This window comes from Eublepharis macularius, chromosome 5 (assembly GCF_028583425.1).
Source record: "Eublepharis macularius isolate TG4126 chromosome 5, MPM_Emac_v1.0, whole genome shotgun sequence".
Taxonomy (NCBI): Eukaryota; Metazoa; Chordata; class Lepidosauria; order Squamata; family Eublepharidae; genus Eublepharis; species Eublepharis macularius.
Window position 1 is genome coordinate 135,978,503 of NC_072794.1, and position 18,388 is coordinate 135,996,890.

Consider the following 18,388-nt stretch of genomic DNA (forward strand, 5'->3'; position numbering starts at 1 on the left):
TAGAAAGCTGGTGAAAGGAGGGGGGCTCACTCAGAGGGAAGGGTCCAGGTGAGAATTGTCATGCATTTCTGAAGACGTTTTTATCTCTGAAGGAACTGGACACTTAAGTAGAGTTGCCGGCTTTCTTTTCTCTTGCTGGTCTCGTGTGCTCGCTGGAAAAATAAGATTTCCTTATCTTTGCAGCTTCATAGCTTTGTATTTTCAGGACAACTCCACTACCATTTACAGACCTAGCTGCACAGATACTGCATGGGGGTAGTTCTTGAAAGCACATGACAACCCTTGGCACCTTCCCTCCATAACCACGTGGAGTTGTTCCTATGCTCAGACTAGGGTTCCCAGCTCCAAGTTGGGAAATTCCTGGGGATCTGGGGGGAGAAACCTGGAGAAACCTGGGGAAAACGGGGTTTTGGGAGGGAAAGGACCTTGGCATGGCATAATTCCATAGAGCTCACCCCCCAAAGTAGCCATTTTCTCCGGGTGAACTGATCTCTGTGACCTGGAGACCAGTTGTAATTCCAGGAGATCTCCAGCCACTACCTGGAGGTTGGCAACCCTAGCTCAGACCCAGGGCTTCATCTGAACAATGAGAATTATAGTGGTACCTTGCAGAGTTGTTATGAAAGTGGACCCAATCCAGATGGTAAATCACTTTGCAAATTAAAATAAATATGTATTTGTCATTTCCACTAGTTCATCTAGATGTGCTTTTTCTGCTGCTTTCATATGCACGTTGTCATGAATAAACCTTGGCAAGATGTGCTATTAAGATATTATTGCTACCAGCAAGACTCCACTGAATCTGGGATAGGGTCAACCCTCAGTTAGGAAATTCCTGGAGATTTGGGGATAGAATCTGGGAAGGAAAGGAATTTAGCAGAAATGTGATGCCGTAGAGTCCACCCTCTGAAGTTGCCATTTTCTCCAGGGGAACTGATCTCTGTCGTCTGGAGATATTTGTAATTCAGGAAGAGCTCTAGGCACTACCTGAAGGATGACAACCTGTGAGATCATCTGGGTCTTTCCCCCCCTCAGGGTGGGATAAGCAATTGTAACATTGTAATTTTAGAGGGGGGGATTAAAAATGTAGCATTGGCTAAATGTAAAAAATGGGGGTTACACCATTTTTAAGTATTAAAGTATGAAATGTTTAATATTCAACATTTTTTTGAAATTTGATTTGAAATTATAACATTTTAGGCTGACTAGATACAAACAATTTATTTGTTTAGTACATTTTTATTTAATCCTTCCTCTCCTCGTCTTTTTTTTTGTTTGCACAACAACCACGTGAGGAAGATTAGTCTGAGAGAGAGAATGATTCGCTCAAAATCATCCCTTCATAAACAGGGGGGGATTTGAATTCCAGGTACCTAGAGGCGTAGTCTAGACCAACACTCTGTCACTCACAAAGCATGCAACGTCATCATCAAAACACCACACAAGCCGCAAGAACAAAACTAGGACATAAAAAGAGCACTCCAGCCACGTCAACTTTGATCTGAAGTGTACATTCAGAGAGAAGGGATTTAGATTGCCACATGTGCCTTTAATGAGAACTGCAGTCTCAAGGTTGTGTCACAAACAAGCTAGAAAGTTCTTGCATTCTCTTCCCCCACCCCCAATATGAAGGCAAAAGAACAAATCATGGTTGGTTGGTTCAGCCAGTTCAGATGACACAACAAACTGTATTTTGTTTCAAGCCAGGGATTTTCAATCAGCCCCATATACCAAACCAATAAGCTCAGGTTTGTTCTTTTGCCTCCAGATCAGGATTCTAAACCCTGGTGTACTCCTAGCTTAGGATCTATGCTTCATAAGAAAGAGAGCTAACCACAGCAGTATTTTATCCAAACTGGACATCACAACAAACCACAGATTGTTCCAAACCAGTGTCAGCCTCTGTGCTGTGGACAAAGGGAAGAGTGAATGTGTACAGCTGAGGAGTTCCTGGCTCACTTTCATCTCAAGCAAGCCCAGATCTGTTCATGACATATAAATCCAACTCATTAAATTGCCAAACACCATCTACCATGGTCTGGTGGTGGAGGAAAGTGCCTTCAAGTCATAGTAGGGTTTTCATGGCATGAGACTTAACAGAGGCGGTTTGCCATTTCCTGCCTTGGTAACCCTGGTCTTTGTTGGAGGCCTCCATCCAATTACTAACCACGGCTGACCCTGCTTAGCTTCTGAGATCTGACGAGATCAGGCTCACCTGGGCTTTCCAGGTCAGGGTACAATGATCTGGACATGGTCCCAAAGCCTGCCCTCCCTGGCCCTGCATTATTTTCCGATCACAAAACAATTGGGTGGTTAATTAACATGGGTGTGGTTAATAGAACCAAATTTTTACCTCTCTAAAGTCAGGTAAATATTTATACCGGTAACTTGCACACCTGTAAAGCTGAGGTTCAAAGAAGTTTCAAAGATTCACTGCATAAGATACTAGGAGGAGGGTAAGACTCCTGGTTGCCAACTGTAGCTGAATGCATTCAGTTCAGCCTTCTCTTCTATCTAATAAACCACTGTTTATTTTCCAGGCCAAAACACCCATCCCACAAGATGTCCAGCAAGCGAGCCAAAGCAAAGACCACCAAGAAGCGCCCTCAGCGTGCCACCTCCAATGTCTTTGCTATGTTTGACCAGTCACAAATCCAGGAGTTCAAGGAGGCTTTCAATATGATTGACCAAAACCGAGATGGATTCATTGACAAGGAGGATCTGCACGATATGCTAGCATCTCTTGGTAACACAGCAATGCCCAGTTCAATACCTGCTGATGTAACATAGCTGCTCATAGTATGAGCTGTGATTTGGGAATTCTTTGCTTTGAATCTCATCTTGGCCATGAACCAATTAAGTAGTGCAAGGAACACTGCCTCTCTCTCAGTCTCAGGGCCCCTCTTTTTCAACCTACTTCACAGGGTTGTTGTTAGGTCTATGGAGATGATAACATGTGAAGCATTCCAGACATTTTTTTTTATAAAAGTTAATTCTTATTTCTTCCATGTATTGTGCTTGGATAAAGCCTAGGAATGGCAATTAGAATGTCTAAGGTCAGGTGAAGTGTGCAGGCCTCCAGCTATGGCGGGATATCTCCTGTCTGCAACTCTTGGTGCTTACCACCACTCCAGGAGGTGAATGACAGGAGGTGAAAAAACTCCAGGAGGTGAAATGACAGGAGGTGAAAAAACAACAACAGCTTGTTGTCCAGCAACAAAACCAGCAACATGAAGTCTCTTCTATGGGGGTAATGTGGAAATGACATTATTTATCTCTAGGAACTGAAGGAAACTTGTTTCTGGCAATTCCTAGAGCAATCTGACTTCATACCTAGTTTTTCTAGGAATGCTTCGTGGTGCATGCAGTGCTGTGCAGCCCATGTCCCCCGCCCCTCCCCTCCAGCTCCTGCTGTTTGTTAGACACAGGCTGGAAACCCTACACTACAATCTTTAGCTAAACTGGAAAAAAAAGGATGGTGGGGGAGGCAGGAACAGGTAGCCTGATAAGATACAAAAGAAGTCAGAACCCCTGCTTACTTAAAGGTTGTAGAAAAGAGGAAACTTTGGCAGGGCAACTCTGTGGCTATGGCTCAGTGGTACAGCTGCTGTAGCATAGTGATTAAGTGATTAGTTGCAAATCAGCACTCTGCTGGTTTGAATCCTACTTCTGCCATGAGTTCACGAGGTAACCTTGGGTAAGTCACTCCTCTCAGCCCCAGCTTCTTAGTTTTATTGTGGAGAATAAAACGGACACTAACTTTGTTCACCTCTCTAACTGGGGCACTAATCTGCCTAGAAGAGTGCTATATAAGCAAAGTTATTGTTATTACAGCATCTGCTTTGCCTGCAGAGGTTCTTTTAAAACTGGATCATGTAGTAGACAGTATCAAGAACCTCTGCCTGAGACCCTGGAGAGATGCTGCCAGTCAGAAGAGGCAGTACTGACCTTGATAGATTAGTGGTTTGCCTTGGTATAAGGCAGCTTCATGTGTTGCTTTTCTCATTCCTGCAGGAGTGTAACATAGGGTTGGAAGGGATCTCTAGGGTCATCTAGTCCAACCCCCTGCACAATGCAGGAAATTTACAAATACCCCCCCCCCCCACACACACACACAGTGACTCTTACTCCATGCCCAGAAGATGGCAAAACATTGCCAGGATCCCTAGCCAAACTGGCCTGGAGAAAATTGCTACCTGACCCCAAGGTGGCAATCAGCCTTACCCTGGGCATGTAAGAAGGGGCCATGAGAACTAAGCACTGGTGTTCCCTTCCTGCCCTCCCTCTCATGATCTGCCTAGGTTCATGGAATAAGCATTGCTGTCAGATGTCCCTCTAGCCTCTGCTTCAAAACCTCCAAAGAAGGAGACATGACAAGCTATAGCTCCTCAAATTCCCTTTTCTTCATAAATATCAAAGATAAGGAGACCTGTTCTCTTTTGCATCTGGCCACTGTACAAACATTGCCTCCCAAGTGCCCTCCAAGCTGTCTACGGCACAGAACACTGGAGAACAAGCTGACCAGCATCTTGAATGGATCACAAAGTATATCTAAAGCCCATGCGTACGTGCCATTAATGTTTAGATTCTCACCTGAAGATGATTCAGCCGGTACCTTTATCAGCCACTAAATGTCAGGGAATGAGGTTATCCATAATTAGGATAGTAACATTTCAGGCAGAAGTTCTGTTTAATGGGAGGGGGGAGGGGTTTACACACACATTCTTTCACTCATTCACATACACATAAAGGACGCCCAAGTGTAGGGGAGAATAGGGGTAATTTTAAAAAATACATTGGGAAAAAGGAATGAGAACAAAGTCAACACTGTGGGGGCAACTACTGCTGAAATAACTTTTTAAAAATCTCAATAATCAATCGGATCTCCAATGGATGCTCACACCCTAAAAAAACTTGGCTGGCATAAGAAGTGTCATCTGGCACCATGAGCACCACGTTGGGGACCCCTAGTAAGTTAAAGCCTTGCTTGGCACAGTGGATAAGGGAGATTTTTCTCTCATATGCATTATGCTGGGGGATAGAGGGTTGTGGAAGGATTCTGAAAAGCATGGCATAGGAATGAACCAGTCTGCCCCCCCCAAAAAACATCAGAGTGTTTCTTAAAAGTGGGTTGGCACCATGGTCACAGTCCTCTTTGTTCCCCTTCTGTAATATATCTCCATGAAGAAAGCTGATGATGATTTCAGTAAGAATCAGGCAACCGAAAGGGAGCTCAATGCGGGATGGTGTGGAAATCGTTTGCAGATGCAGATCCATTTAAACTAGTTGGTGCTCGGTAGGGTTCAGAGCATTCCAGACGGCCTGGTCTAATTTAGAAGCTAACTCAACCCCACCACCCCAGAGTCCCAGGGATAGGAATTCAAACTTTTGTCAGATGTGCTTCATTTCCCTCCCCAAACCTTCTCTTAGTTTCAGGCTATGGATCAGCTTCCTCTCTAAGTAATGGATCATTATTCTTCTCAGCCTGCAGATTTAAGAGCTGCCTTTAAATACACTCCAACATAATAGTTAAGAGTGTCAGACTAGGATCCAGGAGGCCGTCAAGTGTTGAAAGTTAATCCATGCTGAGTTCACTATGTGGTGTCTACTTTCACACGTGGAAAGAACGTGAGAATGACATCATGGTATCAGACTCAAGGTCCACCTAGCCCAGCATTCTGATTTAGACAGGTCTGTGAGATACCCCTGAAAATATACAAATAGGGAATGACAATGAAGGCCATCCCTGTGTGTTCCAACATAATTTATTTTCAAAAAGTTCGTATCGCACCTTTCCATTGATACTCATTGTGTATGCAATAAACTACCATCTCAAAATCCATCAAACGCAACCTAAAACAACTATTAAAATCAACACAATAGAAGTTACAGTATAGAGATCTTAAAATTTTTATTTCTTTACTTCATTTATACTTTTCTCCCCAATAAGGACCCTATGTGACAACATTCTCCCGTCCTCCATTTTATCCTGACAATAACCTTGTGAGGTACATTTGGCTGAGTGTGTGTGTGACTGGCCCAAGGTCGCCCAGCAAGCATAGGCGGTTTCCTCTAGATACAGGCTCAAATTTTGATAGAAATGATTAATGTCAGCCCAGAAAGGCTGGTACGAGATGAAAGGATGCTAAGTGAACATCCAGATCACAAACATTGACCTGCCCTTTGTAGATTTATTGAACCACTCCCAAGGCCGTTACAAGCCATTCGAATACAACATGGTTTGATTGAAATCAAAAGCATTGGGGAGAATTTATTCTGTGAAAAAATCTTCAGAAAAAAGGGGCAGAAATCGGAAGTGTGTTGAAACAAACACAAAAAATGTGAGCTTTAAAAGGAGTTTAAAAGGTTGCATTTCTACATCAAACCACTAGAGGGCTCTTGATTATACACCAAAAGTGTGGCTTTTATGATTTTTATAAGGAGCCAATAAGCAATCTGTGGGACTAGTTCATTCAGAAACTGGCCATGATGTGGGCACATGACAACCTGGATCTCACTGGAATCCCACAACCATTTATTAAATTAATAAGCTATATGAACTCGTAGTATTTCTTCCATGAGAATGTTTCCCCACAGCAGCCATTCCTGACAAGCCACCTAGCATTTCTGACTAATCATGTTAGTTCCCTAAACCATATCCCCAGGATCTGATTTATGGGTAATTTAAAGGGAAGCTCCTAGGAAACTATCTTATCTCATCTCAGCAAAGGTCCCATTCACTTTTGTTTGTGAGAACAAGGTCAGAGGGGCATTTTATTGCCCTAGCTTAGCTGGCAATGTAATGTTTATATTCAGGTTAGAAAGACCTTGTGGAAAAAAGTAAATGCACAACTAGAATGCAGTCATCATGGCTGCTGATGTAAACAGGCTAGAAACGTTTCCAATCTTTCTGATTATTTGTATGAAATTCAGTTATTTTGAGTTTATAGACAACACATTTCTTATAAGCAAAGACATGCTCCATAAAAGTCTGGTGCGAGAAATTGGGACTTTGCTTGAGAGATGCCGTAAGATTGGAACCGCTGGTTCTGCAACAGTCAGGGAATGGGAGAGAGTGTAACTTGGGAGCACACTGCTTGCTTTGCATGCTGAAGGCCACAGATTCTGTTCAAGGAGCTCTGATTAGAGATTTCCCTCTTCTGAACACTTGGGAAAGCCTCTGCAGACGTAACAGCTTGATGGACCAAAGGCTTGACTCAATCGCCCTGTTCACGTTACAGTGAAATCATAAACGTCCTGTATTTACATGCATGCGTCTGTTTATCCGGAAGAATCAATGCCTGTTCACTTTAAAAATGAAATAGGGAACTGGTACTTGGATAAATACGGTGTTTAAACATTGTTGGTTGTTGTGGGTTTTCCGGGCTGTATTGCCGTGGTCTTGGCATTGTAGTTCCTGCCGTTTCGCCAGCAGCTTGAACAGAGAGATGCCAGCCACAGCTGCTGGCGAAACGTCAGGAACTACAATGCCAAGACCACGGCAATACAGCCCGGAAAACCCACAACAACCATCGTTCTCCGGCCGTGAAAGCCTTCGACAATACATTTAAACATTGTGTTCAATTGTACAGGGTTTGAATGTAACAGGAGAATTTTTCAATGCATGTATTCTAAAAAATCAAGTGTATCCTGTACATAGATTGTATGAGCATTCACTGTAACTTGAGAACAGGGCTAATATAAGGCAGCTTCATGTGTTCAAAATGACAATGAAGTTCAAAGAGAGAGAAAAGATGGGAAGAGCAGAATTCCAAGATCAGAGTATCAGGAATATATATGAATATTAATATGGCGTGGTATGAGTGTGTACAAACACGATTCTGTTTCACTGAATAATTTCAGATGGGTAGCTGTATTCATCTGCAACAGAAGGAAAAACAGTAGTCCCATAGCACCTTAAAGAGTAACAAAATTTATTCCAGCTTTTAGGAGTTAGGGCTCACTTAATCAGATTTATATATGATTTATATAAATGACATATTTATATATGTCATTTATATAAATGACATAAAATAAATAACAGAATTTATTTTGGCATAAGCTCTTTTGAGTCAGAGCTCTTTAATATGAGCTCTGACTCAAAAGAGCTTATGCCAAAATAAATTCTGTTATTTATTTTATTTATGTCATTTATAGTCTGTCTTTCTCACTGAGGGCCAAACTACAAGTGACGAATGACATTTGAACGGCAAGTGTATTCCTCCCTGTTCACTTGCCCTCCACTTGCCCTCCACTCGATCCACTTGCCGTTCAAGTGTCATTTGTCACTTGTAGCTTGGCCCTGAGATTCAAGGTGGATTACATAGGGTGAGATTAGTACAATTAGTATCAAAAACATTTCCATACAGTGTCAAGGACATTTCCATAGACAATGCCATAGGATAAATACAGTTTACAAAGACATAGCATTAGCAAGAATCCAATACAGAGTTGGAGAATCGCTGAAACAGAACATAAATCAGTTCTAGGACTGACATTAGACAACATGAAGCACAGGTAGTACATAGAAGTACAAATTTAAAAGCAACAGATAATATGCAGGGCAACATAGTGGTGAAGTCTATGGTTCTTAACTCATTAGCGAAGCATGTGAGACCTCATCCCTACAATACAGCCCTCCTGAGTAAAAAGCCTTTTTGCATAATTTGATTTTGCATCATTTGCAGAAAGCCAGGCGAGTAGGGGTTCTCCTGACCTCCTCAGGCAGACCATTCCACAGGGTAGGGGCCACCACAGAGAAAGCCCGTGTACGAGCTGCTGTTGATTTCACCCATGTGCAGGCTGGCACCTGCAAGAGACCCTGTTAAGACGAGCAAAGCTCATAGGGAGGGAGGCAGTCCCATAGGTATGCCAGACCAAGGCCATGAAGAGCTTTGTATGTAATCACCAATACCTTGTTAGTCTCTAAGGTGCTAATGGATGCCTGTTTTTTCAAGTTCTATATTGATTATTGTAAGATCTTGGCTTTTCTTATATGCTACAACCAGAGAGAGGATGCTGGACCACAGGCTACAGAAGATAGAAAAATTACCAACACAGCAAGAATACAGTATTATTTGAAAAATGTTCTCTTCAGTGGAGACTCAAAGCAGCATACAACATATCATCCTCCACTTTATCCTTACAACAACCCTGTGAGGTAGAGAACAACTGACCCAAGGCCACCCAGAAAGCTTCCAATCCGTGGGCAACTGGAGATTTGAACCTGAGAATCCCCAGATTCTAGTCCAACACACTAATTGCAATAGTCTAACTACTCTGACAACTATACCACTCTGCCCCGCCCCCCCAAATTGGAGATTATCATGGTGTCTGGCTTTCCTCCAAGGAGCTCAGGGTAATATACCATCTTGAACTCCTTAGAAGCAGGCCAGGATAAAAATGTAAGAAATGATAACCTGCAGAAAAACAGTGATCATCGGCAAATACATTTCCATTTTCTACATTTTTGTTTGGGATCGCAATAAGGAACTGTGATAATCAGGAATAATCCTAGGTTCTAAAGGTCTTCTCAGTGTTCGAGCACCTCTGTTCTGACAAAATCCTGCAGGTTTTTGGAGAGAGGTCCTGTGTACCACTCCCTGGGTGGTAAGGGGAAAACAATAGGGAAGTTTTTTTGCCTTCAGACCCTTCTTCGGGACTTCTCAGGTTGATCACTGTGGGAAGTGGGATGCTTTAGTACTTGGTGTAATAGTTTTCTCCCTTGCCAGATGAGACTCTGATAAGGTCATTTCACTCCAGTTTCAATTGGTCAGTCTTTATTTTATCCTCTCATATAAGAAGAGAGCGCAGTGTCCACTTGTGGTGAAGCTTCAGCAATCAGTTTTAACTAAAAGCACCAAAGTAAAGTAGGCTGCTGAGACAAAGACTAATCTCTCCCTGACAATCTTTCAGGTAAGAATCCCACTGATGAGTACTTGGAAGGTATGATGAGTGAAGCACCCGGGCCCATCAACTTCACCATGTTCCTCACCATGTTTGGAGAAAAGCTGAATGGTACCGATCCAGAAGATGTTATCCGAAATGCTTTTGCCTGCTTTGATGAGGAAGCCACAGGTACGTTCAGTGCAGATCAATTCTCCATGGCAGCTGGAACCACTAAGTTAAGCTTCAGCAAATAGGAATAAGCAAACATACTGTTGTTTCATGAGTAACTCTCAGACTTATTCCTGGGGCTCTTGCCCCTTGGTGTGTGAGAGAAAGTGTTCTGTGGAACTTGAAAACCTGGACAATGTTTTGCCTTTCTTTTGGTTGGCCCTAATAAAACATCAGGAGCTGATTTAGGCTGGCCAGATGCCTGCTTTCAGTAGGTGATCTTCTGGCAATCAGTGCCTCTGCCTGCTGATCAGAGTTGATAATTGGAAAGAGGAGCCAGGCCAAGAAAATGGGAATGTGCATACCCATCATCCTCATGCAATGACATCACTGGAAGTGACAGCATCACATTGGAGCTGATTCTTCAACCATCAGCCCCAGCATGACACCATTGCTTCTGAGTTTTGCCAAACACATTGTCATCACACAGGGATGATGGGTATGGACATGTGCTCCAGTATGTTCCCACCTCCTTCCGCCTGTTGGCAGGGAGGTCCCAGCAATGCTAGGTGGATTTGCCATTATGGCCACTGAGATGTCTCTGGGTGAGCTGATCACGGCCCTCATCTAGACTGGGTCAGCCCAATGGCAAGAATGGCCCATGCTAGTGTTGTTTGGCAACTGGTGGGAGGGCTGTAAGTGGGGATAGGGAGGTAGGGCCATGACACTGGTATGGTTTTACCACAGAGTTTCTGGAAATTACTAGAGGTACCCTGTGTCACTTCTGTTTTTTTAATGGAAGTGACGTGACACCACACGTGACACTAGGGGTTTAATTTTTTTCTTCCTGCTGCCTCTAGCCCATATGGAGAGGCAGGACCCAACCTGCCCATGTGAAGAGGAGCCCAGCCTGCTGGAGGACTGCGTGGCTGGGGAGGTGGCACTTGGCCTGCCTGAAACTCACACAGCCCAGCAGAGGCAGCACCCAAGGCCTGCACAGGGGATGCTCCCAGCCCACCTGAGCCCTCTGCAGGGCTTAGAAAGAGGTAGTCAGCTCTGCAGGCAGGCTGCCTGTCCCTCTCTCTTTGGGAGGGCCATTCACCCCTCCATTCCTGTAAAAGGCTTTCCTTTTCAGAAGTTGCTTTGGACTGTCACAACAATGGGCAGTCTGTCTATAAAACACCCTGTGTTGTATTTTACCAATTGCTGCAACCCATACCCTATTGCTTTGTTCATTGAATGCCCCAGTTGTTGATCATATTGACTTATCCCATATAATCCTCCTTGAGTCTCCATGAGAAAGGTAGACTATAAATAATGTAAACAAACAATAAGGGAGGGGGCCCAGCTCCTCTCTTTGATGCAACCCCCAGCCTCTTGGCCTGGAAAAATCCCCTTCCCCAGCAAGGTTTTTGCAGGAGTTTGAAGGGATGCCAGCAAAGGTATAGACCTGTTTCTGCTAGTGGGACAGCAGTAGGATACAACCCTGGAAAAATAAACAAGAATAACAGTAATAGGTTCCTTTAAACTGGAAACCATGCTGCAGGATTAAGTGAATCAATTAATATTGAGACAGATGTTTAATTTCCTGGCTTAACCTTTTCAGCTAACTAAATCAAAACCTAAATTTTAGTCAGCAAATATATTTCTATGATGAAAGCACATCTTCATGTGGCTGTTTTGTTCAGCTGCAGCCTTGATCCTGGAATAGTGAAGACACTAGGAATGCGTGAATGAACTCAATCTGGGAAGGTGGAGGATGTCCTGGGATTAAAACAGCACCTCAGAATGGAGGTCAACAGGACAGTTTTCTGGGATCCTAAAATAATAGAGTCCCACAAAATCAGCAATGCTGAGTTTATACTATCTTTTGGAAGAGTCCTTTCATGTGTGACTCCTCTCCTGAAAGACCTGCTCAGCTCTCTGAGCTGCTTCTGAATCTGTGCATCAGCAGTGGTTTTGGTTGCTGAAATGGCAGATGAGGGACCAACCATTAAACAGGCATCTCTTCTTAAGGAAAATGATTGTTAGCATTGTTAAAGCCAGGGCTTTTTTTCTGGGAAAAGAGGTGGTGGAACTCGGTGGTGGAACTCAGGACTGCACAATGATGTCACTTTGGGTCAACTGGAACAAGGGGGGAGTTTTTAAAAAGTTTAAATTGCCCTTGGCGAAAATGGTCACATGGCCAGTGGCCCCGCCCCCTGATCTCCAGGCAGAGGGGAGTTTAGATTGCCCTCCGCGCAGTGGCGCAGAGGGCAATCTAAACTCCCCTCTGCCTGGAGATCAAGGGGCGGGGCCACTGGCCATGTGACCATTTTCAAGAGGTTCCAGAACTCCATTCCACCGCATTCCTGCTGAAAAAAAGCCCTGGTTAATGCTAAACTTAAAGCTGCATTCCCATTTACCTTTTCAAAGAGTAGTAGCTGCTAATTGTTTTATGCCCTTTGTTCTCAGCTTGGGTTGTTAAATTATTTTGACTTGTTAAATTATTTTTGTTTTGCCTTTATGATTTCATCCTGTTTTGCTTTGTGAGCTATTTCCAGCAGGTCTTTGAAGAACCATCATATAACTTCTCTAAATAAATAAATAATCATGTACTAACTCTAGCAATAATCTATAATATTTCTGTACTGCTTACGTAGGTAGTTCAGTGGCGAGTAAAGTATTTCCAGTCTTCTTTGCTTCAAAATTAGGAACTAACAAAATTAGGAACTATTCTATAGTACCTTGCTTCATATAATGAACTATGAATGATGCTGTTTTCTGCCAAGTTTTTGGAAAGACTGCCATAAAACCTGGATTTCCCCACCCTCATGGCGGCCATTTCCTCCCCCAGCTGGGAGGGTTATTTTCTAAAAACATCATCAGTTAAATATCATTATATTGATATGATATTATGACAATAAATATTACAGGCTTTTTAGTAAATATAAGTCTCAAGCACATTCCATTGCAGAGATATAAGGGGAAGGGCATATTTGTGTAGTGTTAGGAGCTAGAGACTTATTTTTTTTTAAAAAGGAAAGCAAGCAAACTGAGAATTCAGAGAATGTTAAACATATTAAATTGATATAACAATATTCAATTGCTGATTTTTTAAAAAATGGAAAAAGCCTGGTGGAGGGGAGCAGGCTTACCAGGCGTCCTGCTGTGATGGGAGCCCTCCCATTGGAAGGCCTCATTGCCGGTTGATGCTCCAAGCAGCTGTGGGAGAATTTTTTCTAAAGCTATGTGGCTGATGTCAAAATGTCACTTCCAGGTACAACCTGGAAGTGACAAAGGGTAGCTCATAGGAAACCATAGAGTTTCTATCAGTTCCTAGTCCTAACCTCACAGTCCCCATTTGTGCCTGCCTCCAGTCTTCCCACTGGTTTCCAAGCTCAGACTGGCAACCCTAGAGGGCAGAATGGCCAATGTTGGGAGACTGAGGAGAGGAAACCTTGAATGTGGAAGCACTATTGTTGTGTTGGATTGACAGACATAACAACAACAGGAAAACCACACAAGCCTATCCCTGTGTGGAAAACACCCTAGATACAAGCATAATTGATTTATAGTCCACCTTTCTCACTAAAATTCATGACAGATTACAGAATTAGAGGACATAAGAGGAGCCTTTTTGGATTAGGCTGTTGGCCCATCTAGTTGAACATCCACTGTTTCTCACAGTGGCCAACCAGATACCCTAGAAGGTCCACTAGCAGAGGCACAGACAGGGCTGCCAGGTCCCCTGCTATTCTGGGGGATACCCTGTCTGCAGCAACTGGTGTTGATCTGGCTGGGGGGAGGGAGGCATGGAGAAATGGGGGAGGCAGCATGTGCACAAAGAATATGAGCCCCCACCCATGTTGTCAGAAAATGTTATTTTCCAGTAACATGAGAGCATGTGGGGCTGAGTATCCATCCCCCCCATCCCTTGGTTTGCCCTCTGGAGGACCATCAACCCTGGACACAGAGGTTAATGCCTCCCCCTGTTGTTACTCACCAGCTACTGGGTATTCTTAGCTATATTATCTCTGCAAATAGAAGCTCCATTGAACTGTCATGGCTAGTGGCCATTGCTGGAGCTGTTCTCCATAAACTTTCATGTACTGAATACTCTGCTTGATTAGGATCTTCAGTCCTTTTTTTTTTTATTCCAGGCAAGTCTATATAGGACATTGGCTTTTAGACAAAAATAATTCAAAGTTAAAATACAAAGGAACACAATCTTATTCCTGAATTTAAAAGATGTACATATTTTAAAATAGCATAGATATGCTATTTTAGCTCTGTAACAGATTTCTGCTTGTTTTTTCAAATTTCGGCAATCCATACCATGTATTGTTTATTGACTGTCCCAGTCATTGATTATATTGACTTATAGTGTGTAATCCACCTTGAGTCTCCGTGAGAAAGGCAGGCTATAAATAACACAAATAACTAAATATAATCAAATATAATTGTAAGAGGCTGATCTTTATGTTTGGGGTAAAATAGTATCCAAATTCTTTGAAGAAAGGGATGTTCAATCTCAGCCAGAAGATCATTTCAAGGAGCTTTTGAAGAAATATTCATGGATCTGATCTGTTTTATCCCACTGTTAACGGCATCCAAAATCTGACACCTAAGATGGCCACTTCACATTGCTTCATGGAAGGGGCTGTCTTGGTAGTGACCCCGCATTAATCCAGACTTGGGGGGGGGGGGTGTTCCCTTTCCTCTCTTCCAATATCTCCAATACAGGTTTCATTCATGAGGATCACCTGCGTGAATTACTCACCACCATGGGCGACAGGTTCACAGATGAGGAAGTCGATGAGATGTATCGAGAAGCCCCCATTGACAAGAAAGGCAATTTCAACTACGTGGAGTTCACTCGTATCTTGAAGCACGGAGCCAAAGACAAAGATGATTAGAATTAAGGGAGTCCAACTTTTTGCTGCCACTGTCCATGTCCCAAGCCCCTTGCTGCTCCCTGAAGAGTCCCTGCCATCATGATCCTGTGTCAGTGTGGGCTGAGCCCAAGGGGGAAAGGCTCTGAAGTATTTCAGCAGAGCAAGCGCTAATTTAAAGGAATTATACACTTCTTGCAAGTTTATTCACCTGCACCTCCATACACCATACAGATCATATTGGTCCTTTGTTAAGCTACTCCTTGATTATGTAGGTCTCATGGAATAAGGTACTTTGATCCCTCCCTCTTAAAGGTTCTAATTGCATAGATTTTGCCAAAGGAGGTAGAAGATACACTGGATTACCAGGCCATCTGGCACTGTACATATATGACATACAATCACCCAAAGCTGGATCCAGTATCCTCTACGGGGGCTTGCTGAGATAGCCACTTGAGTCTCTTATGTAGACCATCAATACTTTTAACACTTATAGCACTTTTTTCACTTGCAAAGGGATTTACGTTGCAATCCTAAATAGAGTTACACCCTTTTAATTCGACTGAAGTCAATGGGCTTAGAAGGGTATAACTCTTCTTAGACATTCACAGTTACTGTCTTTACTGTTTTCTTATTACCAGTAATCTGTGGTATTAGCCCCATTTTATAACTGGGAAGCTTGGATAGATATTTTCTCAAGGTCACAAAATAATTGTGCAGAGAGGAGACTTGAATCTAGGTCTTGTAGAATCTAAGTTTAACTCTTTATAGGCTGTAGCACATTGCCCTTCACCATTACTGCTTTTTCTCAGAACTATATTGAATCCATTCAAACACTCACTAGGAACAAATTTAGGGGTTGCTTTTCCTATTTGGCAGGCTTGCTGCACTCTGCACATTTGCACAAAAGGACACCTTTTCACCTAAGGATTGTCAGACCACACAAACATACCCGTGGAAAAGGAATTCCCTTGCTTTTCTCTTATTTTCCATTTTATCCCAAAGATACGCAACCACCCACACCCTGTAAATATGAGCATGGAGGTACTTATTGATTGCTGGCTACCTGACAAAAAGTGGAACAAGAATACCAATAAATAAATAAAGCCCCCCCCCCCCATAATTACCTTGAGGGGAAAAATTTTTTGTGTGTAGGGAGGCTTGCTTAGATTATTTCTTTGATTTTAAAAAGTACAACCTTAGAACATTATACCACAATCCTTGTTAAGAGTACAGCCTAGGGTTGCATTGTCTGGGTTGGGAAATTCCTGGAGATATGTGGGTGGATTCTGAGGAGGGACCTTAGTAGGATCTAATGCCATAAAGTCCACCTTCCGAAGCAGCCATTTTCTCCAAGGGAAATGATCTCTGTGGCCTGGAGATCAGTTGTAATTCTGGAAGGTCTCCAGCCCCCACCTGGAGGCTGGCAACCTTGTACAGCCTGTGAAGTTGTTTGCTGATAGTCAAACCAAATCTTATATGAAATGGCATATAAAGATAATGATACAAACATGTTTCCAGTCTGTATGTGGCCTACTTCTTTATGTAGCTCAATTAGCATTGGGAAGGTTAACACAGGAAAGATCTCTCTTGGCTTGGGAACAGATTCTCCTTTGGGCCATTTTTCTGGTCCTCCCTGCACATACCTGAACTGAAGACATTAGACCCTGAAGCTAAAGACATTAGGTGAGCACGCATAATGGATACAGTCCAAGGAAAGTCAGACACACCCAAGCCTTGCTGAAATTTACAGGAGTTAAACGAACAGTTGAGCAGTTAAATTCCATTACATTTTGGTAGGATTTGAGCATACCTGGCTTTCTCTATCCAGCATCTTTAGAAGCAAGATTTACCTCCCCCCTGCCCCCCCCCCCCCACATTTTCTTTAAGAGATGGAAATCATATTACAACTCAACTAATTTTTAGCAGGAACCAGGATTTTGTATTGAGCAAACTCCTGTGTGCCAACGATAGGGCTCCAACTACGCTTCATTCTCACCCCAAAGACCCAAGGAACAGGCAAAGAACTATTTAACTCTCTCTTCCCAGTGAGAAGGCCAGGACTCAGCAGTTTAACTGCCTTCATCAGCCAGTCCATACAGGACAAGAGCTCCTTGAGCAGCAGATAACTATCTCTGTTATGGCTTACACAGAGGAATAAGCAGTTGGGAGCTCCTTAGGAATGGAGACATAATAAAGTGGGAGCACACAGAGTATTTGCAACTTCACTTAAGCTTTCTCTCTACCTTTCAGAGACTTATTTTTATCTCCTAAGGTTGATGGTCACTTCCTATTCTTTCCACAACATACACATACTTTGTAGATTATGGACTGCATTTAGGAAAACATGAGTTCACCATAATATGTGAAGAGCAGAGTCTTTTTCACGGGGAATATATACACCAATCAGGCAGCCAATGTATACACTGGCCGCTAGCCAATTTAATCCATCTACTCCTGAGTGTTTCCCCCCCACACACTAAACCACATTTCATTGCTTATAGCAAATACATTCCTACAAGAAGATAACTTCTCCACTGAAGAACACTTATGTATGAAACAGTTCTGACAGATTGCAAGATCTGGAATAGATTCAGTCCTTATCATTTTCAGCACTAATTACCAGTAAGTTTCTCTTACTGGTTTTTAATTTTTTAAAAAAACCCTAGCATTTGCTTTGCACTTTCAGGATATTCAAAGTGCTCCGCAGTAATCCTGACAACAGCGCTGTTATCCATATTACAAAATGGGGACTAAGAATGAGAAAAAGAGGCATAGCAGGGTGAAGTTGTGCCAAAAGTGAAATTGGAACTGGTGGAATAGTTTGCAGCACATTGTCCTAGTAATCTAGTTGGTCTTTAAGATGCTACTGGACCAAAACCTTGCTCTTAGCAACCTTGTTATACTAGATCTATAATTTCAGTATGGCATAGCCTGAAAGAATAAATTGCAAAATGTGTATGATAAGTGATTGGGCTGTGAATCAGCACTCTGCTGGTTCAAATACCACTACTGCCATAAACTCAGCAGATGGCCTTGGGTAAGCCACTCCTCTCAGCTCCAGCTGTACTGTAGGGATAATAACAACACGGGCTTTGTTCACAGCTCAGAGTGGGGTCTAGAAGAGTGGTAGATAAGTGCAGTTATTATTATCTAGACAAGCTGTTGTTCAAACACATCTGCCCTTCCAAAAAGCATTTATTTATTCACATAACTTGAGCAGTAAAAATGCTTCTGTAATGTTCACAGTACTATGTAAATTGCTTTTGTTCTTCATGGCTTTGCCCTCATGGTGAGAGGAAAAGCAGTGGCGAACTCATATCTTTTTGCTTTGAGGAAGAGATGATGGAGGCTGCTTCCTTTTAAAAGGCCAGTCTAGCAACCTATTTGTTCCCCAGGAGGATAAAAATAGTTTTGCACTACCCTCGCTCTAATCTGCACTCTCTTTTTCAAGTATC

The 18,388-nt window shown here is 42.8% G+C and overlaps 1 protein-coding gene across 1 annotated transcript in view; it reads left to right on the forward strand.

Moving 5' to 3' along the window:
• Nucleotides 1–16,444, forward strand: part of MYL9 (myosin light chain 9) — a 30,662-nt gene extending 14,218 nt beyond the window's left edge. The window contains exons 2-4 of the mRNA XM_054979198.1: nucleotides 2,541–2,746; nucleotides 9,916–10,077; nucleotides 14,782–16,444. Coding sequence (XP_054835173.1) covers nucleotides 2,563–2,746; nucleotides 9,916–10,077; nucleotides 14,782–14,954 — 519 coding nt within the window. The 5' untranslated portion in view covers nucleotides 2,541–2,562 and the 3' untranslated portion in view covers nucleotides 14,955–16,444. The remainder of the gene's footprint in view (nucleotides 1–2,540; nucleotides 2,747–9,915; nucleotides 10,078–14,781) is intronic.
• The last annotated feature ends 1,944 nt before the right edge of the window (nucleotides 16,445–18,388 follow it).